At 35.2% G+C, this 25,012-nt stretch overlaps 1 protein-coding gene and 1 long non-coding RNA gene across 2 annotated transcripts; one reads left to right on the forward strand and one right to left on the reverse strand.

Moving 5' to 3' along the window:
• Positions 1–3: 3 nt before the first annotated feature.
• On the reverse strand, positions 4–22,845 carry LOC134667869 (prominin-1-A). Its single transcript, XM_063525260.1, has 18 exons — positions 21,760–22,845; positions 21,429–21,484; positions 17,327–17,550; positions 13,991–14,178; positions 13,362–13,457; positions 12,800–13,002; positions 12,302–12,437; positions 11,738–11,908; positions 11,054–11,153; positions 8,667–8,748; positions 7,863–8,026; positions 6,650–6,871; positions 5,775–5,890; positions 5,077–5,267; positions 4,081–4,239; positions 1,819–1,958; positions 805–861; positions 4–203 (listed from the first exon to the last, which is right to left on the reverse strand). The coding sequence occupies exons 1-18, from the start codon at positions 22,745–22,747 to the stop codon at positions 176–178; spliced, it is 3,321 nt and encodes a 1,106-aa protein (XP_063381330.1). The 5' UTR covers positions 22,748–22,845; the 3' UTR covers positions 4–175.
• On the forward strand, positions 8,971–10,469 carry LOC134668224 (uncharacterized). Its single transcript, XR_010098741.1, has 3 exons — positions 8,971–9,239; positions 9,561–9,723; positions 9,901–10,469. It is a non-coding gene; the product is annotated as an uncharacterized LOC134668224 (long non-coding RNA).
• Positions 22,846–25,012: the final 2,167 nt, after the last annotated feature.

Consider the following 25,012-nt stretch of genomic DNA (forward strand, 5'->3'; position numbering starts at 1 on the left):
CACGTGAAATAAATATGCAAACACAAGACGAACGCTACACCGTACAAAATCTTTAAGATTATTTGAGTGACTTATAGTTTGGCAGTATCAAGGAACATCTTTTAAGGAAAAGTGTCACCATTGTGCTTCTGCGTTTTACGTTTAGATGAAAGAACGATTAAGTTTTTACATCCCATCACCAGCTGTCATTTCTTGGGGGAGGTCTGAAAACAAAAAAAAAATAAGCTGCCAGATTGATGGTGGCCATCCCAATCATCTAAAGTTACACCAAGATAAGTTTGCAAAGATTTTGATAGCACAAGCAGTGCAAGTGTTATTTTAAAAGCCAATCTTCCATAAAATTATGTGTTTCAATAACGCTTGCACTGCGTTATGCTATCAAACTCGTGGCAGACTTTTCTTATAATACAGTGTAATTCTCTGGTCAATAATCCATAGTTAAAGAAAATGAGGAAATTTTTCTGTTTTTAGATTAAAACATTACGTTAAGTTGAGGAAAAGGCGTGGATCCCTGCATTTCAAGTCACAAAATCAGAGTCATCCGGCGCGATTCGGGAAATGAATTAGAGATGCACTAGATAAGATATAATAAAGATATGTGACGTTCCACGGCGAAAGGTACCATTACCCCGACTGAATATTGAAGCGGCGTTAATAATAAGCGTAAGCGCCAGCTGCCATAAGGTACCTTTTGCCGTGGAACGTCACATATCTTTACTATTTCATATCTAGTGAATGTCTAACGGCGCGATATCTTAAAGTTCGAATCGCGCCGATCCTCTCTAAAAAATAACGTATATTTACCCTGGTGTATTCCAATTGCTGCCCTCGCACAGTGCCGTTGTCGGCGTCTCTTGTTGTCTGAAACAATTCATCAACATGTCAATATCATAAAATACATATTTAAATTACTACGTGGCTGCAGCAAAAAATAATCTCGTTTATTTGCAAAAAAAAAGTATTGTGTAAACTGTGTTTTATAAATAGCACTCGGTAAATGAATTGAGTTTCGGCAATTTTTACGTTCAACATAGCAATTTATTTATTTTATTGTGTCAACATTATTGAAAGTAAATCAAAGCATGAAAACATGAGTACCCTCCACGCCCCAAGTACTGTGAAATATTAGGCAAATTTTTACGAACGTAACTTGAGGATTTCTAAAAAAGTTTGTATCTACATCAATTAAGGATTTTTTATCTGCAAAATAATTTTCTATGTTTTTAAAGTTTTCAACAAATTTATAAATATTTTTGATAGTTAAATATTAATTAAAATTTGTTAAAAATATTTTATTAACCCCCCGCTCGCGACTTCATCCGCATAGAAGTTGCCAAAACATTTAACCCCAATGACTAACGCTACGTCTTACGTAGGCGAACAACGCGCGAACGCGGCGCGGCGCGGCGCGGCGAAAGCGGCCGCCGCCGCGCCGCGCCGCGCCGCGCCGCCTGACATTCGCGTGCAAATCGCGCCGCACCGCGTTCGCAACGAGATCGCTTACGTAGGACACTTCTATGGGCATCAAAGGATTGATTTCGCCGCGCCGCGCCGCGCCGCGTTCGCGCGTTGTTCGCCTACGTAAGACGTAGCGTTAGGAACACACAATTATAATGTTCTACAAAATACTTAAAAAAAAACATACAACCGAATTGATAACTTCCTTCTTTGAGATTTGGAAGTCGGTTAAAAATGCATTACAAATGAATGAAAAAAAAAATTATACATTTTAAGAATGTCTGCAAAAGTGCATGGCCACTTTATGAATGAATTCAACTAATAATGTATCCATGCAGTTTTGCAGTTCGCTTTACATACCCTGATCCTAAGGTAGTAAGGTTCAGGGCATCCCGAGCCCTGATCTTCCGTCCATAGGCTCGCCACAGCTTCACATTGATTGGAGTCAGAAACGTGCACCAAGTCACACCTAAAAGGAGACCGCAGAACCACCAGCCATGCTGGGAAAAAATGTAAGAAAGACTAATTAGGTGTATGACTGCTCGGTATTAAATATTTTTTGTATGTAAATGGCACCCTTGAGCCGCCGGGATAACGCGAGGAACATGATGATGATTGTTTATATTGGAATTGGAAGTTTGATACGCTCACTCAGTAGTCGGAATAATTTAATACCGACACTGGAGATTTTTTTAAACTTTTATCGTTCATTAACTAATAATAAAATATTTACGGAAAGATTAAGAAACCCTCAATTAAAATGATCAACTACTTCTTGTTGTTATACTGTGCCTTCAGCTAGTCTTATTGTATAAAATACAAAACAAAGATTTACGAAGAAGGGGATTTGACTTGACTATGTTTACCAATTTCATGTTTAGGCAAAGAAACCGCTTCTGTCACGCACTCTATTACTGTCAAAAATATACTAACTTAGGTAAGACATTTTATAATTAATTGAGTTTTACTTATTCTATTTTTATTTACCTAGTCCAAATCATTGTGCTACGATGACACAAATGTGCAATGTCATTGCCACAACAGCTCTGAAAAACACATAGACTAGCTAATCCCCTATGACGACAGATGACTTGCCCGCTTCGAACTTTAAGATAGATCAATTAATAGATCTAGAAACGATATTAGATGTGTCAGTGTCAAAAATAACGTTTATGTTTGAAATACATTTGACATTGACATATCTAATAGGTACATATCGTGTCTTGAATTCTTGATCTATTAAATAACGTAGATATCTTAAAGTTCGAATCAGGCCGAATTATTTTAGTTTCGTTTCTTTCCTAAAAGGTAGGTTTAAACGATAAAATGCAACGAACACATTAGTCTTTATTCAAATGACCTAGTTTCAGACATTGAAGGCTTTCATATCATTAAGCGTTTGTTCAGTTGCAGTCTGCATCAAAGAGAAATAAGTTAGATTAAACTAAAATCTGCTAAGCAAGCTTACCCACGAGTTTTAATGAGATCAACTAGGCTAAATGAACAGAATAACTGAATGAAATTAAAACGTTATTGGGTAGGGAATAATTTATTTGAGTTAAGGATAACATTAACTAGTTCGATGCAGCATGGAACAATAGATTCAATTAAATAATGTTTGAAAAGATTAAATACCCCTTTTATTCACTATAGGTACTAAGTAATTAAAGTCTATTAGAAACTATCTACTCGTATTAATCAGTGTGTATAAGCCACAAATTTGTAGAGGTTAGTTTAGTGAAACAACGAAGCATATATTTAATAGGTTTCATCAATGGAATTTAATATCATAAATTCTGTGAATTCTGATTAAATACAGTATATGTTATTTATGATGGTAGATATATTGTTACCGATTTCAATTATGTTAACATCATTAAGGATAGGCTACAAATACAAATTACATTAACATAAGATTAACACAATATACATTACAATTAAATTACAACAACAAATTAATACCCGTAATACAAAACGTAGACAACTACGTTTTACGTTACGGGTTAATATTTTTGTAAATGTAAATTATCCTTGTCTGCGTGAGTGGCTACGTTAAAATACCCACGAGTTGTCTAGATATTATTGACAAAACGAAAATAACAATCGGGAAAAATTGTCCCTGCCAATGTAGTTCTTTAGTTTTTGGTACCTGTTTGACGTTATATGTACCTAATTTAGGAAAATGTTGTACTTATTTATACTTTAGTCGATGTTAGTATAGTTTTTTTAGCCACACGTACCGTAATTTTTTTTTGTGTACTCGTATCTATGGTATGGTACTAACACAAAAAGGGAGGAAAACTGACGAGATATACGGCCTGATTTGAGCTTTAAGCTCTAGATACGATATGGATTAGATATGTTAGGGGACCCACTGATTATCAGTCCGCCGGACGGTATCGGCCTGTCAGTTAGAACAAAATTTTGACAGCTACGAACAACTGACAGGCCGATACCGTCCGGCGGACTGATAGTCAGTGGGCCCCTTTAATGTTAAAAGTAACGATTCTTCAAACAAAAACGTCACTTCTGACACAAACATACATATAATCCATATCATATCTAGACGTAAGTATGTTAAAGTTCAAATCGGGCCGATATAATCGAAAAATGAGTTCTTACCAAAGACCCGATGTATCTAGTACACAACAAAGACCTAGCGGCTTCGTAGACGGTGAAAAGGGGTCGGCAACGCGCCGCGTGCTTTCCCGCCGCTGTAAGTGCATGCGTTCGCCAGCCGGCCACGTGGGATACCAACCGAGATACGTACATTGCTACTTTCTGGAAAACAAAAAGGAATTTATAATGATTTTTTGAAGTTGGCTTCTTTAGCGGCGCTGTGTACTTTTTGTGATGGGGAAAAACGTTAAACTTGTGACAGGTCACGTGACCGTAAGACTCGTAAGACGGACACGTGACCTGATCGAAAAACTGTTACAATGTCATTGAGTTTTCACTTCTGCCGGCACTCCCGGAGTGCAACCCGTTTTTTTTTTTGTTACGTTCTTACTAGTGACAATTAAAACTTATTATTAGTAGTACTTGTCCGATAGTCCTTTCATGAACCTATCTCAGGGTGGAGATGGAATACTTTACATAGGTACCTACCTAATTACATACTTTTTTCGGAATATTCTCACGATATTTTCTTAACAAACAGTACTCCTTACCTGGGAATCTAAACGCTATATGTCTCTATTGCACTAATATGGATGAAAGATAGAGATATTAGAGATACATTAGCGTTTCGTTTTCTGCAAACAATTTCATCTTGGCTAGGTCCCCTGATATTATATTTAGTTTCGCAATTTTATATCAGAAAACAGATTGATCAAGATTGTTTCTCATTTCGAGATCATTTATTACGGTTCCGAACCTCAAAAGGAAAAAACGGATCACTCGTGCGTCTGTCTGTCCGACTATCCCCCCCCCCCCCTTCTTTATCTCTGAAAGTACTGAGCCGAACATTTTGAATAAAATAGGTACACAAAATAGTACTTTATCTACCTATAGATGACAGGAAAACCTATTAGAAATGTGCAGTCAAGCGTGAGTCGGACTTATGTACGGAACCCTAGAAACGCGAGTCCAACTCGCACTTGACCGGTTTTTTTTTACCTTATGAGCAATGGTTTCTCCCTGATTGTCGATGTAGTATTGCGCAGTGTAGATGTGGCTGAGTGATATGTTAAGTTTTCTCCTGAACGGCAATAGCTGTAGCTCCAGCTCCGTCAGTTTGTACACCACGTCCGCTCGGAGCTGTTCCAGTGGTTTTATATTCGTGATGTGCAAACGTTTGGTTCTTGTTGCTGAAATAAAGTAACTCAATTTACTTCAATTCACAGGTAAGAATTTAAAAAAATAAATGCATTTAATAATAATAAAAATATGTAGAAGGCGGTAATTTTAGACACGGCACGTATAGTACGACGCCTCCTCACTCTGCGGCCCTGACCACCGGCAGTTTGGGCCTTGCTACGCTGCTGGCGCCACCCTAGGTTTTTTAATAATATATTTATATGTATCCTGTATTATTTTTGTATTTTACTTAATTATATCCATATTGTGAAAACCTAGCCTAAGATGAAAGATACATAAAGATAAGAAGATTATCAATGCAACGGAAAAATATATTTTGTTTAGTTATGAGCAGGTTTTCGCATACGGATTCTCACACAAAAACAAAAAGACGAGAGTCATGGAAGAAGAAACGTGGTGCTCCTTACCAATCGTAAATGGATGAGAACGAACGAATCATAACTTGGGACGTTTACTATCCCTGACAAACTTGTTAACATTATGCAATATGCAGTTACCCAAAGTTTCCAATCTGCCAGCTGTCGTCAAGTCCGATATTTGTACTCCAATGTTCTCTAACTGATCTACTAAAGAGGGCAAATCTTTTCCAACAACCGGCCCGTTGTATTCCATCCTAAAATTAAAACAAATCTAATTTGAAAACTCATTAGTCAAAAGAAAATTTTGTATGTCACGGCCTCTTGGGTAATCAATTCAAAGTTTTATTTGGGTATTCATATCGTAATCCTTGAATTGAAAGTTAAAGATTTTCTTGCTGTTACTAAGCAAATACTCTCTTGGAGAGATTTCATCTTTAAATTTAGTAAATTACAAATAACTGCGTTTGCGAGAAGAGGATTTCAACTTCGTTAAAATTGCTTTTGAGAAAAAATCCCGAGACTTTGATAAGTATTTAATAATTATTCCTTGGAGAGGTTTCTGTACTTAAGTACAGTTTCTACGTCTCAAGTTTAAATAGGTTATTTTTTTTTAATAGGCACTTCAATCGAAAATTTCGCCTATAAATAATACTTTTATATCAATTTATGTTATACGTTAAAACAAGCGATTTCCTTTCTGATAGACAATTTAAATACATACTTATTAAATTAGAAACGTGATTTCTTGGTAACTCCAGAGACATTTTGGTAACGCCATATATTTAAACGGTGTCGGTCTGAAAGACAATAGCTCAAGAACGCATCGCAGCGTTCCAAAAGCGTTAAAAAATGTCTTAGGTTAGGTTTACGTCGACGTAGGTAAATCGATAATACAATCCATTTATGCGTTTTGCGCGGTTGACTGTAATGCTTCAAAGAACAAAGTGTGGTGGTATTGTATAAGCTTGTATTAGTATTTGGATATTTGTCTAAAGATAAAATATAAAACTTACCTGTATTTCGATAAGTTTACATCAGACACCTGCAAAATTCTATTCAGCAGTTTGTTAAAATTCACAGAGATTGATTTCAAGAACGTGACGTCAATGGATGACGTCAGACCTTCTAAGTCCATCTGCAGTTGGTCCCATTCAAAATATGACGTTTCTTTATTGACGTCCAAAACTTTGTCCAATTGAAATACTATATATGCCGGACGGTCCTTTTCGCAATCCCTATAAATGTCAAACAAACAGGTAAACTTTGGGGCCAATTTGAACGTATACTGATATCAGAATGATATTTGACTCATGTTATTTAGTTATCATGTATTTCGGTCGCACTTATCCCTACATGTAATGGCGAGAGCAAGACGCATGACAACTAAATTAACATGATTCAATAGGAGATTGTTAACCAAGTGATGAAATGGCACTCATTTTTGTCGAGGTAGTTTGGCGCTCGAACGCAGTGAGAGCGCCAATAGTCCAAGGCTGAAATGATGCCTTTCACCCTAGTTAAACACTCTTACTTTTCATTTTGAATACGAGAAAAGTAAAATGAATGCGTTTTTTTAAACATGACTAAGTATACATTTTTAAAGTATGTTTTGGGGGTACATTCAATTAACAGTTTTGTCAAAAGTATCGTTACCTATTTATGGAATGGGGAGCCAAATATCAGAATGGAAATTGTACCCATAACAAATCCATTTATACTTAAATTTCAATTACTTATCGTAGAAAAATTTATGAATTCTTACTTGGAATCTAAAATGCTCTAAAATGCCTTTTAGAACAACAATTTCAGAGCATGAGAAATGAAAAAATCATTTTGACATCAGTGTACGTTAAAATTGGCCTGCTTAACTACGCAACAGGGATTCCATTGAAAGGTGATATGTTTATTTTTCTCTTTTAACTATAAATATAGTGACAGGCAATACCTTAAACACAGTTCACCCTCAGCCGATGTACGCAAGCCTAAAGATAATTTATTTTCAGGTTGATAAAGGTCGACATGTATTCACGCCTAGACTTGGTATTAAATATCTGAGACATTTTATCTTTAGGGCTAAAATCTCGCTAAACAATATTGAGTTAACCAGATACAACAGTTAATGATGCTAGTTGATGAGCGTGGATGAAAATGGGTTTGATGAGAGTGCCATTGACGAGTTCAAAGGATACCCAACAACAAAGGATACCTAACAACAACACTACATACCTAAGGACATCCTTGACGGACACATCAATAGTAATATTCTCGAGATCCGAGAATAACGCATCGAAAATCCCTTTTTTATCAGTAAGCAAGGGCGACGGTCGGTCCAGGAGTGCTGATAAAGTTTGGTACTGCGGAGTGTCCCAAAGAGCACGACACACAAAAACCTGGAAAGTATGTATTGTAGTCATAATTTATAGGTACCTACCTGTAGTTTTATGTAAATTATTTAATAAGTAATCTAAACTTCGTAAATGGATATAGTATTTCCAATTTAATATAAATAGTAGAGCCCCGTCAGGAAAGTCTTTCATAAATTTTCATGTAAGTTCCCATCTCACCTACTCTGACTACTGTAACTTAAGATTTATATTTTCCCTACAATTTCATCTCAACTGGTCATAAAAACTAACGAGCAATTAAAATGTTCTTAAATTATTTAGAGTTTACGCAGACGTAGTTATATCGAAAAAAAATAAAGATTTATAAAATGTTGGAGGCGTTTTTTTGTTTTTAACATTAGACATTTTAAGCGCGGACTAGATGTTTTTCTAATATTTTGGCGCTGTTTAAGATGTAATTTTACTCATCTACACTAATATTACCTACCATACTAATCGTATAATATTTTCCTAATGTCACAAACAATAAACTTTATTATGACTACCATAAATTGTAACGCATAACGCATAAATAGTAAAATTCAAGCAATTCATTGAAACATTTATTTTTACGAGTAGGTACTAAACCCCTCAAATAAAGGAAATCCTAAAAACACAAACTCGCCCTTACGCAACGCGGGTTTACCTCAGCATGACCCGCAATAACAAAAATGGCGGATATCACGCCCCATAAAACAAGGGACACGGCGCACATCCAGACAGCCGATCTGAAACATTCATCACAACTCTGAGAAAAGGCAAGTTGTCGCACAACCCGTAGGTAATTTACATAATTATATTTACAGTTTTATATCTTATATTTGCTTAGTGATTTTCCTTTATAAGATTTTCATAATTATTAACTGAATTATTTGCGTTATAGTGGTCTACATAGCATAGTACAGCAGCATAGTATGTACAGCTTGGCAAAAAAGAGTAGATATGGAACTAATTTTTTTTTGCTCTTACAACACTGTTTAATATGTCAGTTGTTAGTATCTATGTTGTCAACAGTGTTAGTTTATTTTCGTATTTATTGTATTGTTTAAATTTATCGTCAGTAAACTGTTGTTATTGTGGCAAATGATGAACAGGACGATCCGAAGTGGCACCCGCCAGGTTATTTATAACGTTTACAGGCGGTTTCTGGCAGAATTTGAAGCCAAAACCTTGTTGTCGGAACTGGACAATGTTTACCAAAGAACGGCTGAGATGACAGGTTTGTAATGATTTTAGAATACTAAAAATGGTGAACTCTGGCGTAATTTACAAAATCCCCATGTTTTTCAAGCTTTTAATAACTGTTTTCTTGAAAATTCAATCAATCCCAAAGGTTATGTTTTTAAGGTTATGTGTAATATGTTAACCAACCAACCAACTTGGTACTTGCGATTTGCGATATATTGCGATATATTGCGTTATAATGTAAATGTTTTGTAAATTATATTAAACATGTGACTATTATAACTGTATTAACTAGAAATTATAATTAACTCTTCTTTATATTTATTCAATCAGGTAAATCTGTTTATTGAATCAGGTAAACTACTGTAAGCAGAATTGTATTAGAAGATGACCTTAACAATGCTGTGTTTGCAACGCCTGGAAAACGCCGGAAGGGGCGTCCAAAAAAGGAACTGGATAATTTCGACCTGTGTGCCATTAGGCAAAAGGTTCAATTTTTTTACAAGGTGAAAAAACAGGTATGTGAAAAAACCTTACAACCTTAATTAATATGTATCTACACTATTATACGTTTCTCGGCGCATTGGTATTTTTACTGTAATGCCGTGTAAACATAATTGTATTAAATATTAAATAAAAATTATAGCATTCAATGTAGTATAATATAATAAAATATACCTTTTTCAATTACACAGGTGCCAACTCTAAGAAGTCTGCTTCCGATAGTGAAAGAAGACCTGGGCTTTGATGGTAGCCGGGAACACCTGAGAATAGTACTTCATGCTCTTCGGTTCAATCTTGCTGCATCACGATAACGCCTCTTCACATACGTCCCTCGGAACAAAGGCGTTTATTGAGAAAGCTGGGATAGAAACCTTACCACATCCACCCTACAGTCCTGACTTAGCTCCCTGCTATTTCTTTTTGTATCCGGTGGTGAAAGAAAAAATAACAGGGAAGTTTTTTTCAAGTGCTGAAGAAGCCGTGGCTGCATATGAAGAAGCAATTTCGGACCTATCTGATGAAGACTGGCAAAAGTGCTTCCAAAGTTGGTTCAGACGAATGGAACTTTGTATAGAGAGTAATGGAGAGTATTTTGAAAAAAAAATTAAACTAAATAATACTAATATCAATAGCTTTTTTTATGTCAAAATTTATTGAGTGACCTACGTAAATGATCATATTAGATTGACAACTGTTAGATATAATTTGTGGTTACTTATTTTTAAAATGTGTTTTTCAATTAAAAGACGCATCAATATTGTTTACCTTATTTCTAATGCTAACAAAAACTCAAAATTTGTATTTCCAGTACCTACCTGCTGATGAGAGTGGAGTCCACTTTCTTGACTTACCTATATTATCCAAAATCGGTTCCGACGTTGTCAAATATGGGGTGTGTGCAAATTTGGCATTCGAATAACCAATAGTCATAACTTTTGGGAAGAGTCGATACAAACAAGAACATTAAATCTGTATCAATATCTCTAGTATCAATATCTCTAGGTCGTACTATTTGTGTTGCCATGTAAGCGACAGTGGCGCCCCTATTAATTTCTACTCTTTTTTGCCAGGCTGTACATAGCTCTACCCCCTCTGCCACAAACACGGTAGTTTTACTCCATTTTCGAGTCGAAAGTGTCTTTGTGTGTCGTCCGTGTCTTTGAACGGACCAATGATTGACCAGTGATTATCACGGCACGGGACCTCGTTCCCCACAACCCCGTATATTTGGCAGCATCGGTTTCATGAAATTATTGCTCTAAACTCCGTCTAGAGGACTCCTAGTCTATGTAGTGGTCAAATTGATAGAACAATTGGATGAAAATTATTGTCACTAAAACTTACATTTGTAAAGTTCGTTTAGCAAGCTCCTTACTATTGCCGCAACCGCACATCAGAGCGAGCAGCACAAGCGTCATCACGAATCCTACGGTCACCACGCACGCTTAAATGCAAAGAGAGATTATTGCTATTTTATATTTGTAGGCGTCAGACTTTGTCAAAGCTAAGGCCGTAACAGGCTCACAGGTACACTTTGTACTTTATTAATTCTCTTTTTTTTTCTTTATTAAAAGAGCTTTGTCAGTGAGTGATGATGTCGCTCTGTAGGCATATGTATACTACAAAAATATATATTATCGTCTACTTAAACCTACATTTACCAGCTTATAAACTAAGTTTGCAGCCTCTGACCGCGGCTGGAATCATTTATATTTACTTGGCTGATTTTTTTTCATAAATACTTTAATTAAACATCCAATCCTGCATTATTTCCAGCTCGTGACAGCATACGTTAAATAGCCGTTCTTTCATATTTTTTATCTGGCATGTTCCCTACAAATTGGAATTTTATAAAGTTATCTATTTTAATAGTTAACACATTCACTGCCAAGAACGCGTACGTGTGTTCATTTTGTATTGGAAGCCCCGCACCGAAAGTATTAACACGCGAGTTAAAGATAAATTACAGATTACACTACAATCAATTCAATTTAATTGTATTCAATTTTTACAATCTAGCATGCTCACCCAACAAAATGGTCCATCTCCAGAACTCGTACTTTTGCATTCTGACGAGCGCGGAATCAAACTGCCTCACGACGCTGTGGAGCCCCGCCGTTAGATGGCGCACCATGTCGCTCAGTATCCGTACCGCGCTTTGTAATGTCTGTCTCTTTGCTTCTATGTCGCGAAGAATTGCTGGAATACAATTTGATTAAGTAATTTTCAGGGATGCGTACCTGAACGATGACAATCAACCTAATACTTTTCTTACATTGTTCGTCCGTTTGCCTGTTAGTGGGCAGCTGAATCGTAGTTTTTTTTTCAGAGTATTTTCCTTACAACAATAGGTACAAAAAATGTGGTTCATTGGTGATATTTTAAGAACCATCTTATACTTGACCAGATTTTTATACAGTCGATCGGTGATATTTTCAGAAGTTAGGGTAGGTAAGTAATACATACTCGTATCGCAATTTATATGAATATCAGCAAGTCAGCGCCTAAAGCCGCAAGCTAGTTACGGCTTATATGTGTTGAATTATGTATTGATAAAGATCCTACCTACTCTCCCTTTTTCGTCAAACTTACCTTCCCTGACTTGCGTAGTCTGTGTGGATATAGCATGTGGCAGCGTCCTAAACTCCTGTCGGGCGTTTGATATGGCACGTGTCAGATTCTCCACTCCTAACGTGCGCAGTTCTAGAAGCTGCTGCTCTCGGAGTATCTGAAATACAGAGAAACAGCAGAATATGCATAAACAAGGCACTCAGTACGTACATTGCTTCCAAAAAGACCAGGTATGACACTGATAGATATCCCTTCTCCGTAAATATACCCCGTTCCCAGTTTTGAACAGCATGCAATACCCAATTTCTCACTTTCCACAAAAAAATTTTGGTTTGTTAAAATAAAATTATATAGGTTTCTTTTGCGGCAAAATTTCTATAAGGCAGAACTATTTGAATCTTTTTGCATATGAAGACGTTAAGATCATTATTAAGGCGGGGTAAAGTGTTAAGAGATCTTCAGTTAGGTAGTTTTAACAATGGAATCTATATTTTAATAATTTAATCGAAAGATTCATACCAAGTCGAATTTTAGGTGTATCTCCAGCGAATTTGTGTTAATAGTATCACAGAGCGGAGCGTCTTTGGAAGTACAGTGCTTCTTCAGGTTATCCAGCTGTTTAGTTAAGTCCCTTATTCGGTCTGATGCGGTGGAAGCCAGCGCCCCGGCCCTGATGCTGACGTCGCGGAGGGACGCAATTTTCGTAGCGATATCTTCGCTCTCTGAAAATGTTGGTTTCCATATGTTTATTTGTTTAATTCCATAAATTTATGGACAAATATTTTCAAAGTGCTCGGTTTTTCCATACATAATATGTTTGGTATTATTGGGATTTATGTTAGGGACCTTTATTTTCGTAAGCAGAATCACGAATAACCAGCGAACTGAAGTGAAAGGATAAATAAAATAGGAACGTGATAATTGATAAAATAATCAAACCAACCAAAGTAAGAAGCATATCGTATCATAGACACTTCAAATCTACAGTATATATCAACCGTTGAATCGAAAAACAAGTCAGACATAGATTCCTTTTCAACCCCGTTCAACAGCACACTTTAACGATCAAAGCGAACCGAACCTGAGATGATATCAGCCAACGAATCAAACACCAAGTCGATGCCGCTCTCAGACGCGATGGCTTGTTGAACCGGCTCCCCGAGGAGGGGGCCCACGTCTGAAATTAACGAATCCAGTTTCAAATAAACTTGTCGATGTTTACGCTTCCATTCCCGATTTTTATTGGTTAACGCTATCCGTTTTCGAATTGGTTTGTAAATCATTACGAGAAAAAATTGCTGAACGAGAGGAACGAGGATGACTTTTGTCACTTTCGAAATGTTGCTATTCAGGAAAAGTAAAGCTTGGTAGTTAAAATTATTTATTTCACATGTCTATAACTTCTACGTATTACTGCTTAAAAACGTTTCTTGGAAGTGAGAGCGCAGTCTTCTCAGGTCTATGGTTTACGCCAGCCATACTCGAAGTGTGTTCCGCGGAACCCTAGGGTTCCGCGACACCCCTGCAGGGGTTCCGCAAGAATTTAGAACACTATGCTTTAGTCGCCTCGAAAATTTTTATGTAGGGTTAGGTTAAATTTTACGTAGGGTTCCATCAAGTATTTCGCTTTCCAAAAGGGTTCCGTCAAAAAAAAAGATTGAGAACCGCTGGTTTACGCAGTTTTGTATTAGCATACCATCTAATACTTACTCCTCAAATCTTGTCTATAAGCATGGACAACGATATCCATAGGTGGCACCAGAGTGTGGTGTAGCTCGCGCGCCGACGCCGCCAGCCAAGTCGCTATGTCGGCGCACGCGCAGCTCACTATGTTCCGGCTGTCGGCGGCAGCGTCAGCAGCCTGCTCGTTGCTCAGCGCCATGCCTGATATGAGTATGCTGGAATTATACAATACAATACAATACAAACACTCTTTATTGCGCACCTCATTACAGAAAACAATACAAATAATACAGGATTATAAGTAATGGAATAATGGAATATAAGTAACGTAATGGAATCCTATGACTCATTTAGGTTATGTTCTTCTTCTCCGTCGAATTACTCTTGACAGAGCAGTCGTGGTCACGTTGAACGACGAACGATTCTACGCCAGTTCTCCCTGGCAGATGCTTCTCTGGCACATGTGTTAAGTGGGGTGTTGGTAAGGGCTTTTATCTGATCCGTCCAACGCATTGGGGAACGTCCTCTTGACCTACAGCCATTGACCCGTCCCTGGACAACAAGTCTCTCCATGGCCTGCTCTCCACGTCGCGTCACATGTCCGAAGTATCTGAGGATACGCGCTCTGACCGTAGCTGAGAGCCTCTCTTTCACCTTAAGTTCTTCAAGTATGGAGACGTTTGTACGGTGTTGTGTCCAAGATACTCGCAGCATTCGTCTCCAACACCACATTTTGAGTGCGTCGATTCTTTGTCTCTCTCGCTCCTTCACTGTCCATGTCTCACGTTATGTTATGAGAACAATTTTATTGTCGTGCCATACTATCAGTATATGGGCCTTTAGAAAGTAGGATAGATTTAAGGAAACCAATTATTTAGAAGATAATTTTTGATGAATAATAACTTGAAAAATTTGATTATTCGTGAAGCTACAATAAACTATAAGACTTGATTTTTAATAAAATACTACTATAACATAACATACTGAATATAACAACATGGTTACCGCTAAGGTCAAAATTGTCTCATAATGGAGTTATAGACTCCGAAACAGGTCCAAATGCCATCAGTCATTTCGTCAGCAGATTGTTTGTTGATTAAGTTTAAATAATGTAGATAACGTGCTCACATTTATTTTACATAGGAAAATATTTTTCCTTACTTTTGATACGGTAGTGATTGTGAGTTCGCCAGCTTTAGGTATTCAAACACAGACCTTCGCTATTGGGTATTAAATAATACCCCGGATTTTTTAATAGATTCTCTTTAGCAAACTTTCCTTAAACAACAAAAGCTCGAAAATTACTTACATAAATATTTGTCTGATTAATATTTGCGAGGCAAATAGGGAAGTAATTGTAGTCTAAGAAGTATTAAAATTAAGGTTGCTACAACCCAGTTTTTTAGGCACGATGACCGTAAACAACGTTTGAAAATGTACTACTTTCCTCTAATTTTACTTTGGAAACAATTTTTGTACAACATTCAGGCCCAAATGGACTTTAATATTCCTGTATAACTTTTTCATCTCAGATTGGTGTTTGATGGGTCTTGCGAATATTCAAAATTATGCAAGCACAAAATAAAAAAGAAATTCTTCCTCAGTTTTTAGCTGCATTGGGGTGTATGATTTAGTAAAACGGTCGCTTTAACTTTGTAAATATGTGGGAAAGGTGTGCTTTATATACTTTTCAAACATTAAAAAAATGTAATGCATATAAATATGTGTTATCAGTTGCACTAATTCGTGTTTTTCCTGATACCTATACGTTTCCGAGGCCACCCTTTGAGCTATTCTCAATGATTGAGCCTTTTCCGAATTAGATACTGTTACGGCTCGATTCAGGAAATGAATTAGAGATTCACTAGATATGAAATAGTAAAGATATTTGACGTTCCACGGCAAAAGGTACCTTATGGCGGCTGGCGCCGTGATTCGGGAAATGAATTAAAGATTCACTAGATATTAAATAATTATGTGACGTTCCACGGCAAAAAGTACCTCATGGCAGTTGACGCTTACGTCGCATAGCGCCGCATTAATATTAGAGCGACGTTAATAATAGCGTAAGCGCCAACCGCCATAAGGTACCTTTTGCCGTTGGGCGTCACATATCATTAATATATCGTATCTAGTTAATCTCTAATTCATTTCCCGAATCGCGCCGTTAATTAACTTTTCAGTATACTTACAAAACAGCTAGACTAACTAAATGATGACTTTGTTAATGAGCAAATCAAATTCTGGTGTCATCGCAAAGTGTTCCGTAACTTTATTAATTTAATATCAGTCCACCCCTCGTACCAACACATAAAGTTCGAGCGAAATGCGCTGAGAGTAATATCAAATTATTATCACATTTAAAAAATATCTGAATACCCTTCCTAGAGAAAATTGGTAACTGTGTCGGCACTTCATTTAAGTTTTCTCAGCTTTACATTTCAGCCGTTTAAAAGTTAAACCTCGTATTTAATATATATCAGCTTCATAAAAGAAGAGTTTATTTCATGCCCCATAAAGTTGGTTTTAATACAAACTTTGTAGTTTGTTGCGAGGTTGAGAAAAATAGGCGGTTAGGTGAAGTAACGCAAACGAGGCGAGTATTTCATTAAATTCTCGTGAACATGACACGTTGGGAATGCGAATTAGGCTGTAATGGGTAGATAAATGTTCTAATTTACATAGACGTAGGTATTTAAATAGAATACGAGCTTAGTTTTAAATGGCGGTTAGATTAAATCTACATAAAATCATTTTAGTATGTACAGCGAACTGCAAAACTTCTGGGATTTATTTTGAACTAAGTAATTCATTTATTAAGTGGCCATGTAATTTTGTGGCTGAGAGTAAAGTAGAGATAAAGCAGTTTCTAATTATTTGAATAGTAAGTATTTTAATACGACGCTGATGTATTATTTATTGTGCCAAAAAATGTAGAACTTGCAAAGAAATATATAAATTCGTATTATTTATATTTTTGTATTTTTGTCTATTTATCACTTTATTATATCGTTTTTATATCTTGTTTTTAGTTGTCAGTAAAATCTTGCTCTGGAAGCTAGTTTTTTCGTTTTGCTCTCCTCATGGCTATCGTATAGGTATTTTATGCCCACAATTCCCGGAGTTAAATTAAAAAGTACATTCTTCCATACAACATTAGGCTACCGAGAAACGAAGAAATTAAAACTGTTAACAAGTAGCGCAAAGTATAGATATATTACCGCCATCTTCCCTTTAAATATTAACAAATATTATAGTATTTGTATAAAATACCCTTAACACAATTTGCAGCATTTTACTGAATTTCAGGGTGTACCGGCTAATAACTGAACAATAAACATAATATAATGTTCAAATACTTACCAACAAAATAGTGCCAAAAATAAAGTAAGCACCGCCAAGACTCGGCCATTGTAATCTGAATCTTCGTCATCAGGAAATAGAGCTCCAGTTTCCGTTTCATCATCGCAGCCGGATTTTGAGAACAGTGATAGTATCGCCAGTATCAGCATGTACGCCGGTATAATGAACGCTATGCATGAGAATATCACTATGACTGCTAGAAATGTAGATTCCACTTTGATCGACTGTAATGCAAAAAATAAATAAATAAATAAATAAATATTATAGGACATTCTTACACAGATTGACTAAGTCCCACAGTAAGCTCAAGAAGGCTTGTATTGTGGGTACTCAGACAACGATATATATAATATACAAATACTTAAATACATAGAAAACACCCATGACTCAGGAACAAATATCTGTATCATCATACAAATAAATGCCCTTACTGGGATTCGAACCCAGGACCATCGGCTTCGCAGGCAGGGTCACTACCCACTAGGCCAGACCGGTCGTCAAATAGATAAGTTCCGTACAAATAAACTTAAGTGACCTTTAAATTTAAAACACGTGTCAATAGGGTGAATTGCAAAAAAAAATCATAGTTAAGGAGCTGTCAATTAGTCTTTAAGTTAATCGAGTCCATTGTGTTACGACAATTAAGCAGTTTCTAAGTACTTAAGTTACACGCATGAAAGTGTGTTCGCATATGCTATAAACTCATGTGTGTATAAACACAATGGTAAGTGTAACATACAGTACACTTTACTCAAATTAATCTACATATATAGAGCTGGTAACAATAAATAAAATAATATGATTAAAAAGTCAATGTTGAATTCGAGCATCATTAAGATTACCGTGGGACTATAGGATTTGGGATCGTAACTACCCAAGTATTTCATAATTATGCTTCCGGCTGCCAGAGATCATTTTATGTTATTAAATTCGAGTATTTACAATACTTCATTAAATACTGTGACTATTTCATTAAATATTCTAAATACTCAATCTGATCCATTACTATCAATAATATTACATTTTAGCATTCTAACGCTAAATTATTTCATCTACAGGCTCTACAGCTATTGTATAATATATACAGATAACACGCGCATAATAAATAATGTATTTAAAAAACATTCAATTTATAGAGATATTGATTTAATTGCATACATAGGCATTCACTTTAAAATTATTCTTCCACAAAAAGTTGCTTCAAGCGAATAAGGTAAATAGTAAATATCAATATGCTGACACACAAAGTGATTCTTTTATTGAATAAAACATGACTTTAAATATGTTGTACTGTCAGTTACTGCTATTACTTTTCATATTTCATATTTACTTGATATATAAACTTTAACAAAATAAACATAAGAATTTGTATTTTTTGACTGTATTTAAAATAAATGATTCCTTAAAAAAACATAAGAAACATGTACCACCGTTTTAAACAACTTCAGGAAAAGAAACCTCCCTACTTTAAAATTATGGCATGACCAATACATCTTGTGTTAAGAAAAATGTGCTCTTTCGAAAATAAGTTAGGGGAATCTCGACATAATCATGCTTTTACTGCGCCCGGAGGGTAAATTTCATTCAGGATAAATATACATGAAATTACTTTTTCGTCCAAATTAAATAATTTTCGAGTAAGCACTCGGTCATTAAGCAGGAAATTACTTTTTATGTACTTACAGCCATTGAAGATTACTCTTTTTTAAATACCTAAACATAACAGACTTAAATAATGATTTCAAAAAGCTGTTTTATTTTGCGTAGGTACTCGCTTTTTAATAAAAAGTAGGATAAGTTATAATAAAAAAAAATCATTAACATTTTCAAATTGAAAAATATCAGTAATTACTGACATTACATTGTGTTGCATAAATGTGTAAAATTCAACGTGCATTAAGGACAAAGCCATTAACACCAAAGGTTCAGGCACTATCGTGTTGCCGGAAGCCATCCTTTTAAAGTGTCAGAGGAACGGGATATTCGTACGGTCGTCGGTCAATGCAGACAACGGGTAAGGTAAACGGCCCCAAGTTTGTGTTAGTACGTTATTTCGTTAGTTTTTTTTCTGGCGCAAATAATAAGGAATTCAAATATCTTTTATTCAAATTATACATATGAAAAAAATCTGTATTATTTAATCTCTTCAATAAAATGATAACCAATATTTTAGTGATTAAACTAAGAGTAATACGACGGTCGAAACTGTCAGACGGCCGCGAATAGCTGTGTTGTATGCGTGCACTTTTTTTAGGCGTAAGGTGCGCGCTCTCACTTGTTAAGCTTATAGGAAGGAAAAGCTAAACCCATTCGAATAAAAGTTTTTGGGAGTGTTTCTGTGGGTTCCTTAGTAATTGATTTGATAAGAAAAAAGATTGAATATATGCATAGAAATAACTTAAAATTGCAATAAATCGACTCACGAAATAGCGGTCATTTTATCTTTCGTGTGTCTCCTATTTCGTGCCACTAACGAATCAAGGATATTCTAGATACATTTTGAGTGCTTGTTTTTAAATATAACAACAAAGATAATTAAAAAAATAAATTAGAAAACAATTAATGTATTTCATGAAGTTTCGTATGAGCGAAATTCGGTATATGTTTTTTTCACTAGAATTCTCATAAAACCAGTTTGAATGTGACCCGAGTTACAATTTTTAAGGTATGTTCCACGTATATTCTCATATTAACTACTAGCACAATTTTATTTATTATTGAAATTTGATTTAGTTTCTAGTATGTTTATTTTTAACGTATAAGATAGTACTTAAATTATTTTTTGTAAATAATTTTTATTTTTAATTATTTTTATTTTTTTTAATTTTTATTTATTTAAATTAAATAGTTTGACTTTTAATCAAGTATTAAAGTACCCATATGGTTTACCTAAGTCTTAATTCAACCATTAAAGTCAACGAGTACAAAAAACTTTAAGCTAGCTCTCAATTTAACTTTTTTTTTATTATTATTTTTAATTTGACCTTACAATTATTCGTAAGTAGGTAAGACCGTTAAATATTTAAAATTATTATCAGCAAATTATCAATTTATCACCAATTGCCCTAAGAAAACTTTATGCCGAAACAGGGGACACGAATTCACGAATTTAGGAGCTGACCTAAATTTGTATCACGAAATGGGAGCCAAATAAGAGGTTCACGAAAAAATTTATATAAAAAAAAGTTTCAACTAAAACCCTACAGTTTATACATTAAATTATTAACAAAGAACTAATATAACATATTCAAAAGCTTTCAAGGTATTGATATGCTTAGTAATATTAAAAAAAAATACACAAACTCTCAACTCACTCTCAAGAGCCTTAACCTGCCGAAACAGGAGCCCTTTACCTTATCCATGTAACGGCCGTATTCAAACAATGCTTATAATAAGTCTCATCGATACGATACCGATTTGTCAGTGCCAAAAGTGACGTTATTGGTTGAAGAAAAAACACTGACAGATCGGTATCGTATCGTTGTGCAATCTTATAAGCATTATTCGAATACGGCCGTTAATCACAGATCACTAGATCTCCTAGATATATCATGAAAAATTACTCCCAGTCGCCGCAAATTAGCTCTCCACACTCATGACGACTGAGAATAATGGGCAATGCCATTTAATAGTCGCAAATTGGACATTTTTTGCCCCTAGAAATGAAAGTAACATTATTTACTAGAGTACCGTTTAATTTTGACATTTAACCCTATATTACGATTTAGTAGGTAGGCATAAAATACCATTACGAGTAGAAGAGAATTCACTGGATTGTCTAATAAACGAAACGATTTCCAAAGTTTTAATCAAATAATCCGTTTCGAAAGAGAAAATTACAATTTAGCTGACCGTTTATTTTCGGGAACGAGTTCTAAGATTTGCTTCAGATTGGCTATCTTAGTCTTAATCTGAGATATTTATTTCGTTTTGAATCTACTACTAAGTAATTGGCTTTTGCTATTAGATTCCTGTGAAGTGATAGCAGTTAAGTAATGCAATACAATAAATTAAAAGAAAAAGAAAAAAATCTGTACATACATTTTCAAGCAACTATTTTCTGCACACATCTACACTCTACAGTAAATGGAAATACGTTTACCTGTAAAAATGAGTATGGAAATGAGAAGTTTCCCCATACGATATCCTTGACAAGACCTACAATTTTAAACTTTCGCGTTATATTGGCCACAGGTCACAATCTGCTAATCTAAGTATCTACATATTTCTTTGATGCATAATGCACTCACATTAGCAGTGCTCTTGTTAAACAATGCATATTTAGTGCCATGGTGCATTCTCTACCAGGCAACGTTCAGATGAAACAATCAGATTTTGGGCGGTGGTCAAGATTCTGACTTAAAATTATGAAATCATTATTAACTTACACAAAACAGAAAACATCGCAACATCAGAAAGATAACTTTACTCACCAACTGGAAATTCAAACGGGTAAATGATAGCGAAGAATTGTGACATAAACCCGAAAGGATAGAACCCCTCTTCCGGCATTAGCGCCGGTATCAAATACGTCACCGATTGAGGCTGCAAGCCGAATCTTATCTTACTCTTGTCCTTCGGCTCGAACCAATCTTCAGTGTAACTTGCCCTAATATTGCTCTCTGTCACTACAACATCGACTGATATGTTAAACGTTTCTGTGGGCTCATTGAATAATACCCTCGTTATAGGTATCATTTTCATAGTAGTCGATGAAATCTCCGTACTAGCCGGTTTCTCTATTTTCCTTATTAGCAACGAATCCGATTTACGAAATGGCACATTGGTTGTTCTAGTTCTTAAGCTGTTGTATTTTTCTATCCAAGACTTTATTGCCAATGAGTTATTGGCGTCTCTTTTGGTCAATCCTTCGCTCCATATACTTCCAATCTGCCTATTCTTTTGGAACTGTGAATCGTTTTCGGCATCCTCCATATCCAATAGTGGCTGGATCGATATTCTTTGATTATCCCTGAAATTTGTTTCCATACAGCTATCCCAAACTAAGGCCAGAGGTTTAATGTTAGTGCCATCTGCATTCATTTCTCTTGCCGCGGCATTTCGATCAAAGGCTTGTAAATTGACGTTTCCTTCGTCCTTATCGTAATATTTCTTTTCTATTGCCTTTTTGTTTTGCTGTGAGTAAATTGTTGGAATTGCCTGGTAATTTTCCGACTGTAGCTGTGCGCCCGGTACGCTGGCGCCAACGACATTTAGATTGTTTCCGGCGGAGGCCGCGGGCGTCGCTTCCGATGTCGCCCGGATCTGTCGGATTTGCAAGGCAAAAATGGCGTCTGTGAAGCCTTCTGGTAACGTGTTTACCTCGAGTGCTGGATTCAACTCTGTTTCCGTTATTTGCGCGGTCTTAACTTGATTTAGGAGAAATATTGCGATGGTAGAAATTAGGGCAACAGTTGCCATCACTGCGAGGTTTACGAGTTCATATTTGTTCCGAGTTAGAGGAGTGTGCCGCGAGGTAGCGGGACACTGGACTGAGGATTTGTAGCACTTAGAAGTCTGCCCTGCCGGCGACGTTGTACAATCGTATCGAGCCGCGCCACGGTGCCTTTACTGGATTATGTAAAGAGTACTTAGCGAACAGAGTCTGGCTTCTGAAGCAATTCCACTTTGTTATTACCTACGATAATAATAAATAACCGCGAAACCATTGCCAATTAAATTGCTAATATATTGTATTGTATTGTATTTAACCAGTCAAATGGTGCCTACTAATAACGATATGAATTCATTTTTGTTATACTAAAGTTATTCTATTTTGAGAATTCTATTTTCAGAATTCTATATTTCTTTTCTTGACCCTCGCTGTAATTATTATTATTATTCCGACTTTTTGCTGTAAGTATTAATGAGTTATTCTTGCTTCTTGTTGTATGTATCCTACCTTGGGCTTATGCTTGTACCTATTGTATACCAATTTTCAGTTACATGTATATTTTATGAACCTCCAGGTCTTTTTAGTATTAAGATTTATGTGCGTATTACGCACCTCTAACATATGTATCTTATATGACTGTATGTGTTCTGAATAAAAAAAAAAAAAAAAAAAGTTATAAAATAAATAAATATTAAGTAAATGTATCATGGCCAAGTGGTGCGCTTTATAACTGACATCTGATTTACATTTAATTTTTTTTATAACTTTTATATTCTGAATTAAATTTAAAATGCAATTAAAGTAGGTTCCACAGTACATTTTTACCGACTTTAGATACGTAGCTTGTCAATCATAAATCATGTACATATTCATATTTGCATTTTATATTACTTCTAATTAATTTACGAGTGTTATGAGACAAACTTTAGTTACTCTATACTTGTCGTGTCAATTCAATTTTACTTACCAACAGCGGTTGTAATGACACACAAGTAAAACTACATAAATAAAAAGTAAATCTCAGCAGTTAACAACGAATGAAAATTTGTATTTATTTATTCTTTAAACTTTATTGCATAAATTGTTGTAAACTTGCGCGTTTTGCATACCTATCCGAAACAGACCAGTTTTTGTTAGTATTAATTTTAAACAGCTCCGATGATTTTGATGTAACTTACAAAATATAGCTAGGCATTCTTAAAAAAAATCTAAATCATTTTTTCCGATCACCCAGATATTAAACATTAATTGATGCAGTGTTTCATATATTGCAAAAGGCATCTATTTACAAAGATTATTAAACGACGTATCACGTTTAAAATATTACATATTTACATGCTGAAATGAACAATTATAATATAAATATTATACATTCATTCATAAATCCTCTCTAGGCCTGAAATATTTAGGATCTTCTAAGCCAAAAATATAATTTACAAGAAAGCTTAGTTACGCTTTTGGGCTCACCAAGATACGGCAGGTCTGAAAAATACTATAACATTAAGTATCCTAACTACATTTAGGACAGGTTCTATTATGGTTAAGCATTGCTCTAGATTTTTTCCCGTCAAGAGATTACAAATACGTGTATTTAAATGAGTGTATTTTTGTTTTATTGTATATGTATATACCTATACTTTTAATTTAGTACATTATTATCAAACTGACAGAGACAATTCGCTGAGGGAAATATAGTTGTAATTAGATTATAATAATAAAACTTAATGTATATGTATAATTATATTTGCGAGTTCCTATAATTGGCTCTGTAATACTATCTAAAAAGTCTAATGTATCATTCATAGCTATTGGAATTCCTTGTACAAATAAATAAAATAAAATAAATAAATAAATAAATAATTATGTTTCTAGCCGGATTTTAAGCCAGAATTATTTAGTAATAGTTTATTAATTTATTTTTAGTCATTATTTTAAGATTTACTTATATAGAAGGCCGAACCTAACAAGGAAGGGTACCCAACTGTCCGACTCCGATTTGATTTATTTTGATATATGTTAAGTATAGAGTAGTCTAAAATAACGGACACGTATTTTTTTTAGCTGCCCAAACTCAACCTGTTAGGAGAAAAGTTTTAGACTCTGTCTGTTGCTATGACAATAAGGGTAGTACTTGAGGCTTTACTTTATGCACTAAAGCATAAAATGCCATTTTATACAGCCTACACACGACATAAATATTCAAGATTCAAAATATGCTTTATTCAAGTACACACAACAAACACATAAAATGGCCCTCAAAGTACTGAAAACTGACCAAACCTTCTAATTTC

Source organism: Cydia fagiglandana, chromosome 10 (genome assembly GCF_963556715.1).
Source record: "Cydia fagiglandana chromosome 10, ilCydFagi1.1, whole genome shotgun sequence".
Taxonomy (NCBI): domain Eukaryota; kingdom Metazoa; phylum Arthropoda; class Insecta; order Lepidoptera; family Tortricidae; genus Cydia; species Cydia fagiglandana.